The sequence below is a fragment of the Uloborus diversus genome, chromosome 2 (assembly GCF_026930045.1).
Source record: "Uloborus diversus isolate 005 chromosome 2, Udiv.v.3.1, whole genome shotgun sequence".
Lineage (NCBI taxonomy): Eukaryota > Metazoa > Arthropoda > Arachnida > Araneae > Uloboridae > Uloborus > Uloborus diversus.
The window spans coordinates 151,402,200-151,419,302 of record NC_072732.1 but is presented as its reverse complement, the minus strand read 5'-3'; the positions used below and the strand labels follow the sequence as shown (position 1 = coordinate 151,419,302).

Sequence of the window (17,103 nt, the reverse complement as noted above, 5' to 3'; positions counted from 1 at the left end):
ATGACATTTGAGGCAGTGAGAAGCAAGGGGATGTAAGTGGCAAAATGCAAAATCTTGAGATAATCAGTACAAATGCTAGATTAACCTCTCCTCTGCGTTGGGGCAAGAGATGGTAAGTAGCCCTGTTAGTAGCTGCCATGCAGCATGATTTAGCAAAAAAAAAAAAAAAAAAAATCAATGAAAGCCTACCTAGGAAGTTATTTTTTAACGCGTTTTACTCAAAACTTGAAAAGGTCCACTTACATCCCTTTGCTTATCACTGTCTCATCTGTGCTTTGGGAACTTAAAGTTCTCCTAAATGAACTTCGCGTGCAAAGTTTTCTTTTGACCACCAGCTTCTTCAATATTTTCTCTTCTTCTTCCTTTTTTTAAACAGCGAGCTTTTCACCTAACTAATAGCAATTTCTAATATTTTTTATTGAAATTATGACCATAATTTTTCAATGTCGAAAACGTGCTGGAGTTTTCATGTCAATGAAATAAAGCCTTTTATTAACAGAAAGCAATGTTTGGTGAATTAGCTTACTGAATGGAAAAACAAAGTTGTTTAAATCTCGAGTCTTTTCACTAATGATTATGTTGTAGTAGAAAAGGAAGTAGAAAAACCCGGAAAGTAAAATCAATGTTCTTGATAAAATTTCACAGGTCATGATGCTTAACTTTCACTACAACACAGAGGAAAGAAATGAGTTAAAAACGTTTGAACAGTGTGAAAAAGCTACCTACCACAATAAATAAGCAAAACAGTTCTTAAAATATTTATTTATACACTTACGCATAAAAACATAACATACATGAAACATAATTGTACAATATCTTTATTTTGGAAGAAAACACTTTAAACTGCGATGTTTTGATAGAAGTTCCTTTTTTGACTAGTAACGCGGCCCAATCCATTTAATTCTTACATTCAAATCTTGAAATACTAAAACGCTTGTAAATTCTTTCAAAAGGTATTTCTGATGTTATTCACATAAAGGAACTTACGTAATATTTGACATTTTTTCAATCATTAAAATTTACTTCATTTCGAGGTTTAGCGCGTTTGTGTCCTTTCCTTTAATCACAACATAAAACATCAGTATATGCTGCAAATTTCAGAGACTTTGAAATCCAAACTTTTTATACGATTTTTGTTAAAACCGAAACTTTTTGTAGATGAGCAGGACCAAATTTTTACATTGTCTGAACAAATCGATATCTATCTATCATGTACAGCTAGTGCTGCAAAGCGTTTTTCCCCATTTTTGAAGGCAGCCGAATAATACGAGCTCAGTGATGTAGCGTATAAAGCCAGCTTACAGCTTTCTTAAATTGGCCAGGAATTTAGAAAAAATCGAAATCATTCTATTGAAATTTAACAAAGTTAATATATCCTAAAATAGCATATTTAGGGAAAAGGAAGTGAAATTAAGTAAATTACAATAGTTACAACCGTCTGATTAGCACTAATTTGTTTTTGTGCCAGCCAAACACTTGATAGGCATCACCAAATGGCGCATTTCTTTGTTTACGTCTAGTTTATCTTTCCCGTGAACGAAGTATAGGTGACTACGAACCTTGTATTACAAGTGCATTTTTAGTAATGAGATTCAGCTGCATTTAATAAAATGTTCCCTTTTGTAAACAAGGTATTGAAATGAGTTTCAAATTTTGAAAAACCATGATAATAATTCTTTTCCTTATATGTCAACAATAGTTGGGGCAAACCTAACCTGGCAGCATTGGTAAAGGCTACCGAGATCCTAATCAGAGCATTACGACGACGTCAGGGTAGGTTAACCCCAGCTGTAGGAAAGTTTGAGTTTTAAACAATTCAAATGGCGATATAAAATTCAGTAAAAAAAAAACGTTTGCCCAACATTAGTAGTAAAGAGATATTATATCCTATCCCCTCTTCTTCTTATAGAATTGGGATATATCATAATACAACCTTTCAGGTTCATCCTTTCTAAGATTCCGGAACGCCAAGTCGTCTCGGACGACATCAGGATTTCCACGAGGATGACAAAGGGGTTGGAGTTCAGCAGCCGGTACAGGGGCGTGCAAATAATCTGTGTATACTAGCTGTGGAGGTGGGGGTCTCAACGGAATCCCAAAAGGTGGCTGTTTATCGGGAATTTTACTTTTCTTGCCGAAGTAATGCCTGCGATAAGACAAGTCATCGTATTCTACATCTGGATAGTTCTCGAAAAGAATATCTCTGCCAGCAGGTACTGTTGGGGTGAAATGAGATGAACAAAGCATATACGTGATAGACTTCTCAACGGGATTAAAGGAGGCAGTGGTTGTGGGTTTATAATGCTTCCTGAGGGCCATATCGTCTGCTATTAAATCGGGTATTCCGGATCGTCTGACAGGTGGCGTTCGTTGATGGTTTTCATAGGGATTGCGGTAACTAGGCCCTAACATTTCGTAAAAGGTATCACTTTTGCTGCGAGTTAGGTTACTAGTGTTCGTGTGGGCTATCTTCATTTGATGAGGCGTGGGAAGATCCCTTCGTTCTGCCCTCTCGAGCAGTTCGTAGTCACCTAAATTACACTTTTTGTACATGTCCTCCAGTTCTCGAATTTCCTTCGCCATCGCTCTCTTTGATTTCCTTAGTTCAGATTCCTTATTCAGTTCGTTATTGCTAGACGCCACAGATGATGAGTTAGAGGTTGAAGTTGATACTGCTAAACTAACTGAAGATTCTGGCTCGGGGCTTTTGTCCGAATGGTCTTGATCTGGAGAGGAAGCGCTAGAAGTGCTTTTATCTGAAGCTTCTGTTATTACCACACAAGGCTTAGTGTAATCAGATGAAACTTTGTATGATTTCGTTGTTTGTGGTTCATATCTTGAATTTGGTTTGCGGGAGTGATCACAACAACTAGAAGAAGAACGATTTAGTTTATGAGGTTGATGCTTTGATCTCTTTGGTACAACAGGCTTTATGGTTTGATCGCTGTCTGAGTGCTCTCCTATAATCCCCATCATTCCATACCGAACATGTCCATTATGATACCCGTTATTTATTTCATTATTGAAACACTTTTCGCTAACTTTTTTGACAACTTTCTTGTGCGTTGACATAGTAGAATAAGCCCCTGGTGAATTCCTACCACTGGCTACCATACGCGCAGGTAACACAAGTCGATTGTCCGGCGGAAAATTCTCTACACAGCAGCATGTGTGACGCCTATCCAATTCGGAAACTGATATGGATCCCGAATGCATCGACAAAGGTTCAGCTTCTAGACTGGGACTCGATGTAATTGATTGAGAACTTAGACCAGAATCTAGAGGTGATGGTGGTGACAGCAACGCGGGATTTGTGTAAGTTTCTGGGGAAGCCCAGTGCCACTGTTGCCATTTCCCATGATTGGAATCATCGCGATATGAAACAGGTGAATTATAATTCTGTTCTGTGCGTTCAACATAGGCATGGTTAGCAGGAAAATATTCCTCGCGGTAAGGATCGAATCCTTTTAAAGCTTTTTGAGATTCATACTTGTTTATTGTCCGAGGAATATAGTTCTTTGGAGATTGCAAATTATCGTCCCATGTCTCACTATAAGAGAGTCTTTTATTAATTTTGTTTTTGCACTGAGACCTCACAAGCGATGGATAGTGATTTTCCAGCAAAACATACCCGTCGTGAGGATACATAGATCCGTTTTCATAGGCATCAGGATGAACAGTAGAATTAATAAAATTTATGTTTTCATATGCATGCTCTATGATAGGAGCTTGTGAATTTCTACCGAACTGAGACTCATAAGGATAGGATTTCTGCTTCAAAGTCATTGTCCCCGCATTTGACAGATACGGCGTACTTGGGGACAAGGCTGGATCGGATGCTGCTAATTCTCTCAACCTGTATCCATTATGAAAGTGGTTGTTAAACTTCGGTTCCTCGTAGACGGCATATGTCTTTCTCTGCTTAGGGCCATAACCGAAAGGAGTGTAGTGAAAATCCTCTTGGTAGTAAGCTGCCAATCTTGCCATGCCTTATAATACCATCGCTGAAGGAAAAACTGCAAAATAAAAATAAAATTAAGTATTTTTAAAAGGCAAAAGAAACGTTAAGAAAATATAATCTTACAATATATAAACAGGTACAAAAATCTGGTAGAGATTTATCTTTAGGCGGAGTTAAAAAGGAGTTCGAGCTCTTATTTTTTACCATGTTCCCAAACTTTTTGTAAAGTACTATCCCAACTTTAGGTACGTTCGATGAAAACCAGCAAGTTGTCGTAGTTTCTCATCATTTGCTTTTTCCTGCATTTTTAACTTAACATATTTCAGAAACATAATCAATTAAGTATAATGTTTAAATTAAGAATCTTCATTTTGGTAGAGGATTGGATTTCATAGCATGGTTAGGATTCACACAAAATAAAGCAGTCCAGGTTCAGATCGCGGTCTGCAATTCGCTGATCTTTGTTTAGATCTCATATAGGCACTGTTTTAAGTAGAGCTTTAACAGTGTTTTGTATTGAACACCATTTTAATGCAATGCAAGTGAATTTATAAATGTAAAACTAAGATATGATGTTTTTGTTTTTGTAAGGCACAAAATATTCTCTTTGACTTCATTCCTGACTTCTGTCTTTGGGCTTAGTTTTATGTTTTTAGTTCTCATTCCCTACATTTCTACTCGTCCGAAAGCAGGACGAGGGGTCATTGTTTTAAACTATTCAAATCTTAGGCTAACCTGAAATAAGAAAAAACTACTTCTTTAATAGGGTTGTGGGCACTTGGAACAGCTTACCGGAAGAGGTGGTGATGAGCAAGGGGATGGATAGCTTTAAGAGGGCCATTGATCTTCATTGGGGACTAATAAATTGACTAGGACCAGCCTAGCTAGGCCAAGAGCCTGTTGCTGATCGTCAAATTTGTATTTGCATATTTGTATTTGTATTTCTCCAACTGAAAATGATAAAAAAAAACCCTTAGATTTTATGGACATTAATCTTAATAACATCTATCTTTTCGAGCAAGGGCCATCCTAAGCAAAGGAGGGTCGATGGGGGCAATCCCCTCCCCCCTTCACCGGAAATTTTCTAAAGTTGAAGTTCTAAAACGCAAGTGTAAGCCATCCTTGACGATGTTGAGGAAAGAAATGGTTTTCGAATATCTCCCCCCGGGACATTTTTTGGAATTGAAGTTTCAAAAAGGCAATTTCAGACGATCTTTGGTGATGTTAGGAGGCCTTTCCCCGGACTTGTAAAATTTAAGTCTTAAAGACGCCGGTTGTACACATCTCAGGTGGTGTTATTAGGGGAAGAAATGAGCTCAGTGACTTTCCGTCGGTAATTGTTCGAAACAGAAGTTCAAAAAAAGGGCAATTTTAGACGACTTTTGATCATGTTAGGGGGAAAGAGTTTCGAAACATTCCCCAGAATTACTACGAATTGAAAATTTAAAACGCAATTTTAGCCCTTCCAACGGAAAAGGAAAGAAATAGGTTCAGGGACCTGCTCAGATAAATCTTTATATTTTAGTTATATTGGATAAAATTAACGTACCACTCCCGCCCCCCACCCTCCTAAAGTATATGCAACTCAGACACATAGTAAGAAGTTAGTTGAAAAATCAATCACCTCTTCCTTGAACAATTTCTGTATCCGTCCATGATCCTAAGTATTGTTTTAAAAACCCCATCATTAAAGTTTTGAGGGAGCCCTTGAAAATATTTAAAGCACTCTTAGGCTCTGATGGAAAATGTGGTGTCGAATTTCTAATGGTTTTCCTCCTCCCCTCTCAAAGGCACCAATTCTGTGTAATGAAACCTCAGGACCCATTCTGGACCCTTCTGGACCCATTCTGGACCCTTCTTCCCTCAGGACCGCCCCCCCCCCCAATATAACAGGACCCATTCTGTTTAATGAAACCTCGAAGATACGTTTCTGAAATGAAGTTAAATGTTGAAGCATGTTAATCAAATAGAGTTTCTGGCGGTGTCAATCAAAATCAACTAAAAGGCACACGAAAACTAACTTTCATGTAATCATTTACTACTGTTAAAAAAAAAAGAAAAGAAAAAAGAAAGGCTTTTTGTTTAGTAATGAATTATGTCAACATTTTCGAAAGAAATGCTCTTGAGAAATGAATTAAGAAAACACTGAAACTGGAACGAAATTCCGTCAAGCGAATAGCTACTCTGTTTTTTCTCAGGAGAGAAAACGAAAAAAAAGATCCTTATCGGAAACTTCTATCAATATTTCTCACTGCAGATACGGACGATAAACGAATATCTGGGAAACAATAGAACACTGACCCTCTTCTCTCATTATGTAGAAGATCAGTAAAAATGAAATCGATAAAGTTATTTTTTAAAAACTGTTAATAGAAATAACATTAAAAGAAATTAAGAAGAAATCTATTTTGATTTATGAATCAATTTGAAATTTTTTTGGAACTTTCAGTGGGGGAACAAACAATTTTTATAAAGCAGTGCTTCCCAAATCTTATAGATCACGATGACTCTATGGTGGTCGCTATTTCGTTTTTGTTCACACGTTTCGTTTTTGTTTCGTTTTTGTTCACGTTTTTTATTTTCGTTTTTTGTTCACACTTCAACGACAGGTGAAATTTGTAGTTTGAGTCTGAGTGTAAATATTGATACTTTTAAATAAAAAGACGGACACAGTGAGTGACCCTTGAGGTATGTCGCAATACAAAAGAGAAAATTCCCCCCTCCCTCCTACTTATTTGTAGCATGAAAAAGTTCTATTCACTGTAGATTCATTTGTATCTTCCTACTTTTTCAGTTGTATGGAATTTCAAATGTGAAATACTTCCGACTACCCACCAGCAAAAGTGCAGGGATCGCGCTTCGCAAGAGAAAATAGCATTTTAAATTTTGGGATGACAACATCACAGTAATTAATGTACATTCAGTTCTCCATGGGCGGATTTATGAGGGGGGCAGAGGGGGACAATGCCCCCCTTAGTTTTGGGAGGACTTTATGTAGTAACAACACATTTTCCAAAATTTAAAAAAAAAATGATTTTTTCTTTTTTGAATAGTTCAGAGGGGCATGGGTGGATTTATAGGAGGAGGGGGGCATAGGGGGCAATGCCCCCAGTTTTGGGAGACCTTTATATAGTAACAACACATCTTCCAGAATCTTAAAACAAAAAATCATGACTTTTTCTTTTTTGTATAGTTCAATGAAAATGAAGAGAAAAGCGAATGTCCTTTTCTGATGGAAGAAAAGAAAAGGAAAAAAAAAACGCACATTAAACACATATAGTACAGCTGTCACTGGAGTAGATTAATTGACCTTTTGAATAATTCTAAAAAACATAGTTTTTTTCCCCTTCTCTCTCTCTCTGTTTTTTCTAAGAGAAAAATCGCAACTGAATAAATTTCAGTTATCTGAGTATTCTGATTAAATGAATCTTTTTACTTAGAGGGTGAGTACAATTTTACTTACTTTATAAATACTGTTTAAAAAGTAAAGTAAGTCATAATCATCTAAGTCTAAGTGAGTCCATCCTTGTCATTATTGAAATCTAAATAATTTAGTCATCAAAAGTTTTGGAAAAATTTGCTCAAATTTTATAAAAATCTATAAAAACTTAACCAAGATTGGTAAAATCGTAAAAATCCTTTAATTGTAAAAACTGATGAATTTTCGTAAAAATTACAAAAAAATCAAGCAAAAATTTGCAGATAAGAGTGAATTACAAACAGGGCCGAATTTGCCTATAAGATAAACAAGCTATTGCCTAGGGCCCCTGCTTTGAAGTGGGTCCCTTACTCCTAAAAAAAATTCATGATTCGTTCCTTAAAAAATGGAAATGGCTTGAAAAAACTAATTTCATATTTAAGTGCTTGAAAACCTTGAATATTTGGAAACGTGTGGCTACAAATCCTTAATTTTAAAATTTCTAACAAATGGTAGAGGGGGGAGGAATGCCAAAATATGTCTAATTCAGCTCCTTGCCACATCCTGTATTAAAAATGTAAAAATCATGGTTCTCACGTTTGTAACATATTATTTGAAATAAATTTTTGTGACTCACATGTTTCATATCTTGCTATTTATTCAATCCCGAATGCAGTATTTTGGAAATTCTTTTGTATTGATTTCTTTTATCTTACTTCTTCTGCATATTGTCTATTTGTTTAGCACGGAAAAAAATACACACTACTTCTATTTCCTTTCGTTTTCTGCCCCACTTGCAACTGAAGAAAAGTTGTTGTCATGAGAAATCTATGGTTTTTTTACTTTTAAATTTAAAATAGCTATTTCTCACAAAGTTAGAACAGGACTGTAAAAATTTACAATCAAGTACTAAAATATCAGAGACTGGAAAGTACAAATGAAGTGCGTTAAATAATTTTAATTGTTCTAGAGTCCTTGAAAATAATTAGATAAGTCTTTAAAAATCCTAAACAAAGTGGGCTCCAATTACTTCTACTGCATATTGTTAATCTGTTTAGCCAGGAAAAAAAAAAGATACACTATTTCTATTCCTTTTCGTTTTCTGCACTACTTATAATTAAAAAAAGGTTGTTGTAATGAGAAATCAATATTTATTTTTTCTTTCAAACTTAAAATGGCTGCTTCTTACAAAGTTTGAACAATACTGTACAACTGTATAATCTAGTTGTCAATTTCTATGTCTATCCAATTAACCTTTATAAGGCTTCAAAATGCAGAATTTTATATCCGTTTTACAAAATTTCCTCCGGGGGAGAAACCCCCGTCCCCTAAAATTGGAGATATTCCCACTTAAAAGGGAGCCCTGCGTCACTCTCTTGATACCAGCTCCCTCTCTTCAGGTCAATTCAAAAAGGACAGCATGAAAACACACATTAATGAAAACGACACACAAAAAAGTAAAGCATGAACTCATGCATCACAGGAAACAGACAAAAACATGGGAGTGGAGGGGGGGAGGGGCAATAAAAATGTTGCTAAAAAAATCCTGCCGCCCCCCCCCCCCCAGGAACTCAATCCTAAATCCGCCTATGAGTTCTTCTTTAGTCATTTATGGGGATGTGTGGGGCATATGGACTCATTAAGGAAGAAATGTACTAAGGATTTACTCGAAAATCAGGTAGGGGACATAGATCTTTTCAGTCTTTTAGGTATACGACAATTTTTCAGCCTTTCTTGTATTAATGAATATCCAGCCTTTCTTGTATAAATTCAATAAATTCTTCCCAAAAACCAATAATTTCCAACAAAATCGCAAAAATACAAGATCTTTATGGAAAACCCAAATTTTGGCAGCCCTGAAGCACACATACATAAACATTAGGGTGGTTCAAAAAAATCGCTTTTTTTTTCGGAATCACTTTACCTCTCAAAAGTTGTAGTTTGGTATCCTATAACTGGTAAAAAAAAATTTTAATTCTAAGTTGACATTTTCAGTTAGCGCATGAGGCTAAAAGTTTAAAAAATTTTAAAAATTGAAATTTTCAGAAAATATAAGAATAAAATCAGATTTTTTTTTTTCGTAATGCAACAGCCATAAATTGTCAGTAGATAGCGTAGTTTTAACCTAATGAATATTTTATAGCTTTTACATAAGATCTTTAGTTTGCGCATACGCCTTAAAGTGGGATTCAAATTTCAGGACATTATCGCCAAATTAAGGCGCATGCGCTAACGATAGATCTTATATAAAAGCTATAAGATATTTTTTAATGTTCAAACTACGCTATATACCAACAATTTATGGCTGTGGCCTTATAAAAGTACTTTAAAAAAACTTATTTTATTATTTTTTGAAAAATTCAATTTTTAGCATATTTTTTCCAACTTTCAGTCTCATGCGCGAACTGCGGATGTTGACTTAGAATTGTTTTTTTTTTTTCCTCCAATTGAGGATACTAAACTACAACTTTTGAGAGGTAACGCGATTCCGAAATTAAAAAAAATCGATTTTTTTCGAACCATCCTAATAAACATGTGCGCAACTACCTGTTCGAGTTAGCGGAAAACTGTTTCAGAGTCAACTCATGAAGAGTAAGCCCGTCATAGCCTTTTGACAGTTGATCCCATCGAACAAAAGCTCCCGAAATATTTCCTTCACTTTCCAATGTGGTATTATCGTATTATTGCGCATCACCTCTCCACTCTTCCCGCCGCACGATCTCAATCTTTCACCTTCTCCGACACCGAATAGCGTGTTCGTAAATCACCGCTCTCCCCGTGTCCGCCGACTTTTTGGTCGTCTTGGCTTCCCTTTTGGGAACAGACTTCCGATTTCTGCTGCATTCTGGACCAAATGAGTGGTCATTGCCAGGGAAAGCGATTCGTAAAGGTTCAATGGACTTGCATCAGAATCCCAAGAACGGGGTGCAAACGCTTTTTTTTTCCCATTACTATTTATTTCTTGCCATCATTCATTGTCCGAAAACAGCCACGGCTTGGGGCTACTTTGCACAAGGAAGTTTTCGAAGAGATAATAGGGATCCGCTTGATGTTTCAATCAACAGGTGATACGCTACGTGCCTTACATTGTTCCCCATTTTTTTTTTTTTTTAAAGACAACGTACAGAGGGATAGATCTGTTCAATGCAATATTTAAGAAACGGGAAGTAAAATGTTTGTTTAAGACGTATATTAAGGCTGTCATTACTTAAGAAGACGTTTTGTAAACAAAGAAATAGACGCAAGAACTTGAAGATTATTAAACATTTCGCCAATTTGTAAATATTTTTTAGATCGATTTTAAAATTTTCTTGTGATGTAGAATAATTTTTAAGATGAATTTCGAAAATTTTTAACGCTAATTTTACAAATGTTAATATTTATTTTAATCTTTCGATACATTTTTTTTTAATTTAATTTTAAGATCTATTTTAAAATTGCGATGTAAATGCCGATTTTTACATTCTGATGAAGATTACTGTAATGTTTTTAAATTGAAAGCACTGTAAATAAAGAACGACTAAACAGTTTGCGCAGAAGTTCCACCGAAATTCTACCTCTCTATCTTTCTTTCTTTTTTTTTTCTTCATAGTTCTGAGAATTAATACTTCGCCAAAATGAACCAAATCGGTCTCCATGAAATCACTTTCTCTTTCTAAATAATCCAGGAATTTCTACCACACTACAACAAAGGAAAGAGTTGCTTAGGAAAGTTGTTGAAGTGTGTGAGGAATACCGACCAAGAATGAACACACAGAGCTCGTATTTCTCTTTTTTTTTTTTTTTTCTTTTTTTAAATAAGGTTTCAAAAATAGTTTTCTTAGATGAAGTGGCAGTAGTTTCTCCCTTCTATACAGTTCCATTAGAAAACTTTTTTTTTGTCCACTGGTTACGCGTGTTCATTTACTCGATTACTGCATTTTTTTTTTTCATTTACTCCCTCCCCCCCCTCCCACCCGTAAAAAAGGGGAAGGGAGAGACTTACTGACGCAAACCGTAAGTTTTAAAAATAATTACTTACATCAATTAAAATGTTTCTACTGTCGTATGCCAATTCAGGCGAGGATACATGGGGTGGGTCACGTAAAATGTAGATTTTTTTTTAATTATTATTATTATACCTTTTGTAAGAGTCATCGTTTCTATCTTTAGAGTTTTTTTTTTTTTTTCTTTTTCATTTGCTTTTTTTTTTTTTTTTGCTTTTTATGTATTTTCAGTCCCGTTGTTTACATTTTCCCGCATTTCACGTTTTTTAACCCAGTCCCTTGAGAAACGTAAAATCGGTGTTCCACTGCATCAATTGTTTTTACTTTCATGCACCAAATGTAGTTTTTAATGATGTTTTGATTTTGAGAAAGTTCAATTGCACTTAAGTGTTCATTCACACTGGTCGCTCTAAACCTATCCAACGAAAAATAACATCTTGCAAAGAAAAATAACGTCTCTTAATTACTCATCACACATCTCAGGACTTAAAATTTACACCTATTCGGGCTGTGATAGGAATCAGGTCGTCTACCCCATGAACTAATAGAATTTTTCAATGCGTTCGATATGTTCTCCCAGCCACTGGCGAAAAATAGGAAGTGCGTCTGATCGAAGTGTGTTCCATTCTGATCAATATCCTTCGGTTGGAGCTACTTTACTCTCTGCATGCATGGGTAGCAAAAAGGAAAGGGAAATGATGCTTTATGATTAAAGCGTTTTTATTGGAACGTCTTCCCCGCCCTTTATGATGTTTTCCATATGTTACGGTCCATCGGAAACCTAAGCACTGTACAATGCAATCAGCCATATAGACTGGAAAAGCTGACAAGCAAAACCCGTTAAGGGGTTTGTTTGATGAAATTGTTCAACTAAATAGCTCAATGAGTTCAACGACCACTCATAAACTATGCACAACATACAAATTTTTCAAATATATCATTTGAGTGAGACATCTTATGCGAGGGCTTTGAAATTCTGATCCGCAATCTTTTTTGTATGACGGAAGTGACGCAGTTGTTTTTTTAATTGATTGTTGCAAAAACAATGAAAAATAATAGTTATAATAAAGTTAGTTTTGTTGATAAATTTAACAAATTTATTTCAAGGTTGAAATTAAGCAAGCATATAATTCAAGTCAAGTCATTATTTTAAATAAATTTTCTTTATCAGTGTTGACTTCATAAACACCCTATATACTGAGTAGATAACATTTGCCCATTTCATAGGGGTGCCCACAGAGGGGGGGGGGATTATAACGCAAGTTGTGTCATCAAATTTGGGGGGGGGGGGCGGTCGATTTTTTAAAAAAAATTAAAACTTATTTAATTGAATTTACTTATTAATTTCTAATTTAAATGATTTTATTTTATTTATTTTATTCTATTTATATTTTATCTCATTTATTTATTTATTTTGTGTACGTGTGTTTGCTAGTGTATGTGGTACGTCATTGGCGTAGCACAAAACTTTTCTAGAAAAAAATAATTAAAAAAAACAAATAAATAAAAAATATTTAAAAAAAACAGATAAAACAAATAAATACTATTAAAAAAAATAAATTAAATAAAGAGAGAGAGTTAAAAAATAAAAAAGGGAAATTGAGTTGAAGATTTGGGGGGGGGGGGGATTTGCGCCATTGAAATGGGGGGGGGGGTGAACACCCGTGGCCCATCTCCCCTCTAAAATGTTTGAACTGTCAAGCCTGCAGCTATTTCCATTTAAATTTTATTTCTCAATACTTGAAAAATCCACTGTTGATACAAACAAATTTATGTAAGACTGCTTAAAGGTCTGGTCTCATCAGAAACGATAATCATCTAGCAATTTAATAAAGACAGCAAATACAGTAAAATTTAATGAACCAAAACCCAAATTCCATTAGTTTCATTAAACGGTTCGAATCGACTGAGTGAATGAATCTATCCAGAAAAGGTCATCCTCACGCGAGAAAGAACTGCTCCAGGATTCAGATCTATTAAATGAAATAATTCAATCTCTTCACACGTACCTAATAGTATCCCCCCCCCCCCCCCCGTTTCATTATCCTAACAATGACAACTCGACGGGTTCCGATTACGATAAGACAGAATATCTCGGTATCTAATGCAGGGTGTCCGTGTGCGGAATATGTCCGAGGTCTAAAATGTGGTTGCGGAGGTATTTAAATCAGACGCGATGTGATTGTGATTAGATCAGGCGGCATGAAGAAAGGTGTGGTTTGATGCAGATTAATGGACGACTGTATCATCGGAATACATGAGTTATTAATACCCGATGGCTTTTGAAAAGTTAAGAATTAGTTATCAGTGAAGAAAGAGAGGGAGAGACAGAAAAAGGGGTGCCTGTTGTCATTAAAAATGCAATAGACCATCGGTTCCCAACCTCCTCCCCCTTGCGAATCCCTTCCAAACTCCGAAAGAAGTTGGCGAGTCCCTTGGGTACTAGGTAATAAGATCAAGCAAAAAAAAAAAAAAAAAACCGCGCGCACCCACATGCATAGACGATAAAATTGGGAGATTTGTTTTAGTTTGATGCTGCTCCGTAGTTTATAACAAGAACGAAAACACAATCGCAAAATATAGAATTACAAATATTGCTACGAACTAAAATGATCTCTAAAAAATGAATACAAAACAAATTCACCACAAAATAAACACAGTGGTTATTCTGTGTTGAGCTTTAATCAACTTCGAAAAAAATTTGAAAATGGGATATTTGTAGAACAAAGAGGCTCAAAAAAAAAAAAAAAAAAAAAATGGCTGCAATTTTTCTGACACTAGGGTACATTTATCTGTAATCACTAAATCAGAAGTCAGTTAAAGAATGACCTTTCAAATACTTTTCAGGGAACTTTCAGTTTAACTAAATGAACTTTTTTTCTTACAGTAAAATGAGAAAGATCTCCAGGTTTAAGTCTCCTTGAAAAGAACTACGATCCTAGCTGTTTAATAAAGATATACTGCGTACATTAATCGTTTGATTGCTAAAGAATTTTCTAGTAATTATGCTATAAATGCGGAGTAAAATGAGTATATTGAAAAATAATAGAAGCATCTATTCTCAATATACGCATTTACTCCAATTTTTACACAATATATAATTTTTAATAAGACAAATATTTTTAAGCTCACTTAACTACAAGAGAAATTTTCTACACAAATTTCATAAATTCCTTATTTACATATAGCCCAAATTAAGTTGCATCGTTAAATTCCGTTGATATTTTTTTTTTATTGTGTAAGCCTCACACTGCTAAACTTTCACCTACGAAAATTTTCTATAGTAATTAATTGTTCATACAGCCTGTGGTATTCATGGATTGCTAGCCATTCTTTCCTTTTTTCGACAATAAAGCTCGAAGTAAATCGTAGTCAATGTAGTGTGAAAATCATAGCAACAAACAACAGCGTGATCTCACTATGCATTTTTGACTCAGCACAAGAGAAGAGCGATAGCTCTTCGTCGGACTCAAATGGTAAAGAAACTACATAAACATCAAAATATTTTAGACGCTCGTCTCTGCTCCCTGTAATGTTTTCATCAAGTTTAATCAATCTTTCCGATCAAAAGCTTCTGAGGAAACAAAAGCTTTCAAATTCTTTCATCTGAGGACATTGTATTCATAAGTAGAGCTTTTTCAGCATGGTTTCAGGGCTATCATTGTCAATGGAAGTGCTAAAACCGGCACTTTTCAATGACAGAGTAAACTATTAAAATGTAAAATATGTCAGGAAGTATGCAAATATTTTCATGTTAGGAGTATTGAATGTACGAGAGACAAATGAATATAAAAGAAGCAAGATTTGCCTGAAACCACTTGAACATGAAACTTCATCAGAGACAGGTATGTTAAAACTCCGCCATTACAATATTTTTTTCGCGAACCACCGGTTGGGACCCGCTTCAATAGAGTATCCCCATTATTGAATTTATATCAAGGACTGAGGGGTTTTTTTTTTTAAAATCACCCATCTAAAAGAAACATTATTTTTAATCAAAGTTTGAAAATAATAAAACAATAAATAATACATTATTTATTATATATTATAATCGCGTTACATAAATAATGCGATTATAAATATATATTTATCGTATTATATAAATAATGCGATAGTAAATAAGCGATAAAAAAAAACAAGTATTTTTTATTGCACATATCTGGCTACTTATTTGTAATTTTAAGATTATTTTTACTCAAGGAAAGATATCACAATATCAAATCGATAACTATCTTTTTATATATATAAAAAATCACTTATCTAAGAGAAATATTATTTTAAAGTGTTTAATTTCAAAATATTTTTATTACTCATATATCTGACTACTAATTTGTCATTTTAAGAGTTTTCTTTTTTTTTTGCAAGAGAGATACTTTATCAAACAAAGGATTTATATCATACCCACAAATTATTTAAACAAAATTCCACTTGCCTAAAAGAAATATTCTTTATAATGTTTCAATTAATTTTTTTTTAATTTTTAATCGCCCATAACTGGATACTAATTCGTAATTTTTTCCCCAGAGAAAAATACTTTATCATTATCATGCAATGACACATCGATTTTTTTTTTAACTCACTAGTCGAAGAAGAAATATTATTTTATTAAATATTATTTTTAAAATACTTTTTTACTTCCCATATCTGGAACTAATTTGTAATTGTTTCCAGAGAAAGATACTTTATCATACAATGTCACACTGATTATTATTATTTTCTAATCCCTCATCTAAGAGAAATATTATGGCAAGCGCTTAATTTTAAAATATATTTTTACTGCCCATATCTGGAGCTACCAATTTGTAACTTCAAGAGCATTTTTATTCCGAGGAAGATACTTTATCACACAAAGGACTTATATCACACCAATCGCGAGATCATTAACAGACCGACCACAGTTGGTTATCCCACTAATCACGCCACCACAATAATTAACGAGTCCGTGACCTCCAGGGCTCCTCTTCCTGACCCAATTCGGTCAGTCAGCGGAGTCAACAGGATATCGAAATTTCTACTGCCAGAGACTGGCCGTAAATATGATAGATTAGAGGGTGTTTTTCCACCCATAGTGGGCCCCTTAAAATATGGGGCCAAGCGAGAACTAATCCGGGGTGAATTATGTCAATATTATCTTATAAAGGTTACTGGGCTTCAAATTTTCCAAGACAACATTTTACGGTTCGGTCGATCCAGGAGTTGAACAGTGTTGGAACTTCTGATCTGAATGATCAATATGAAAAGGGCGCGATTGCACAAAGGGGGGGAAATGTACTGTTTTGCAATCGAGTTTATAATAATATTATTATATGTAGAAAAATATCTTAAGAATTTCTTTTCAGGAAAATCTTGACAAAAGACTCAAGCTATTTGGAAGTTATTAGGCGAATATTTTAGGAAAATCATAAAAACTGCAGATTTTTTTGCAGATTTCTCTGAAGAAAATCTGAAGATTATTTTCTGTAGATTTTCTTCGATTACGCAGGTGTTCCATTCTCAGAGATATTCTCAAGATTGCATTTCAGTTGATTTTGTTTCCGAATTTTTTTAGAATTTAGAGCAAAATTGCTGAAATAAATATAAATATCCAAAGCTTAAAATTAAGAGTGTACATGAATGTAACATGAATACATAATACACGTAAAGCAAAACAAATCAGATATAAGGACAGTAAGACAACACTAAATTGGTAGGATAATTGGCAGTGTCGTGAAAAATAAGGAATAATTTAGGATGGTCTG

General features: G+C 34.6%; 1 protein-coding gene across 2 annotated transcripts in view; it reads right to left on the bottom strand.

Annotated features, from left to right (window-relative positions):
* Positions 1-744: 744 nt before the first annotated feature.
* The window catches only part of LOC129216083 (uncharacterized), an 84,030-nt gene continuing 67,671 nt past the window's right edge, over positions 745-17,103 (bottom strand). For both annotated transcript variants that reach the window (XM_054850231.1, XM_054850232.1), the window contains exon 2: positions 745-4,016. In XM_054850231.1, the coding sequence (XP_054706206.1) occupies positions 1,888-3,987 (2,100 nt within the window). In that variant the 5' untranslated portion in view covers positions 3,988-4,016 and the 3' untranslated portion in view covers positions 745-1,887. The remainder of the gene's footprint in view (positions 4,017-17,103) is intronic.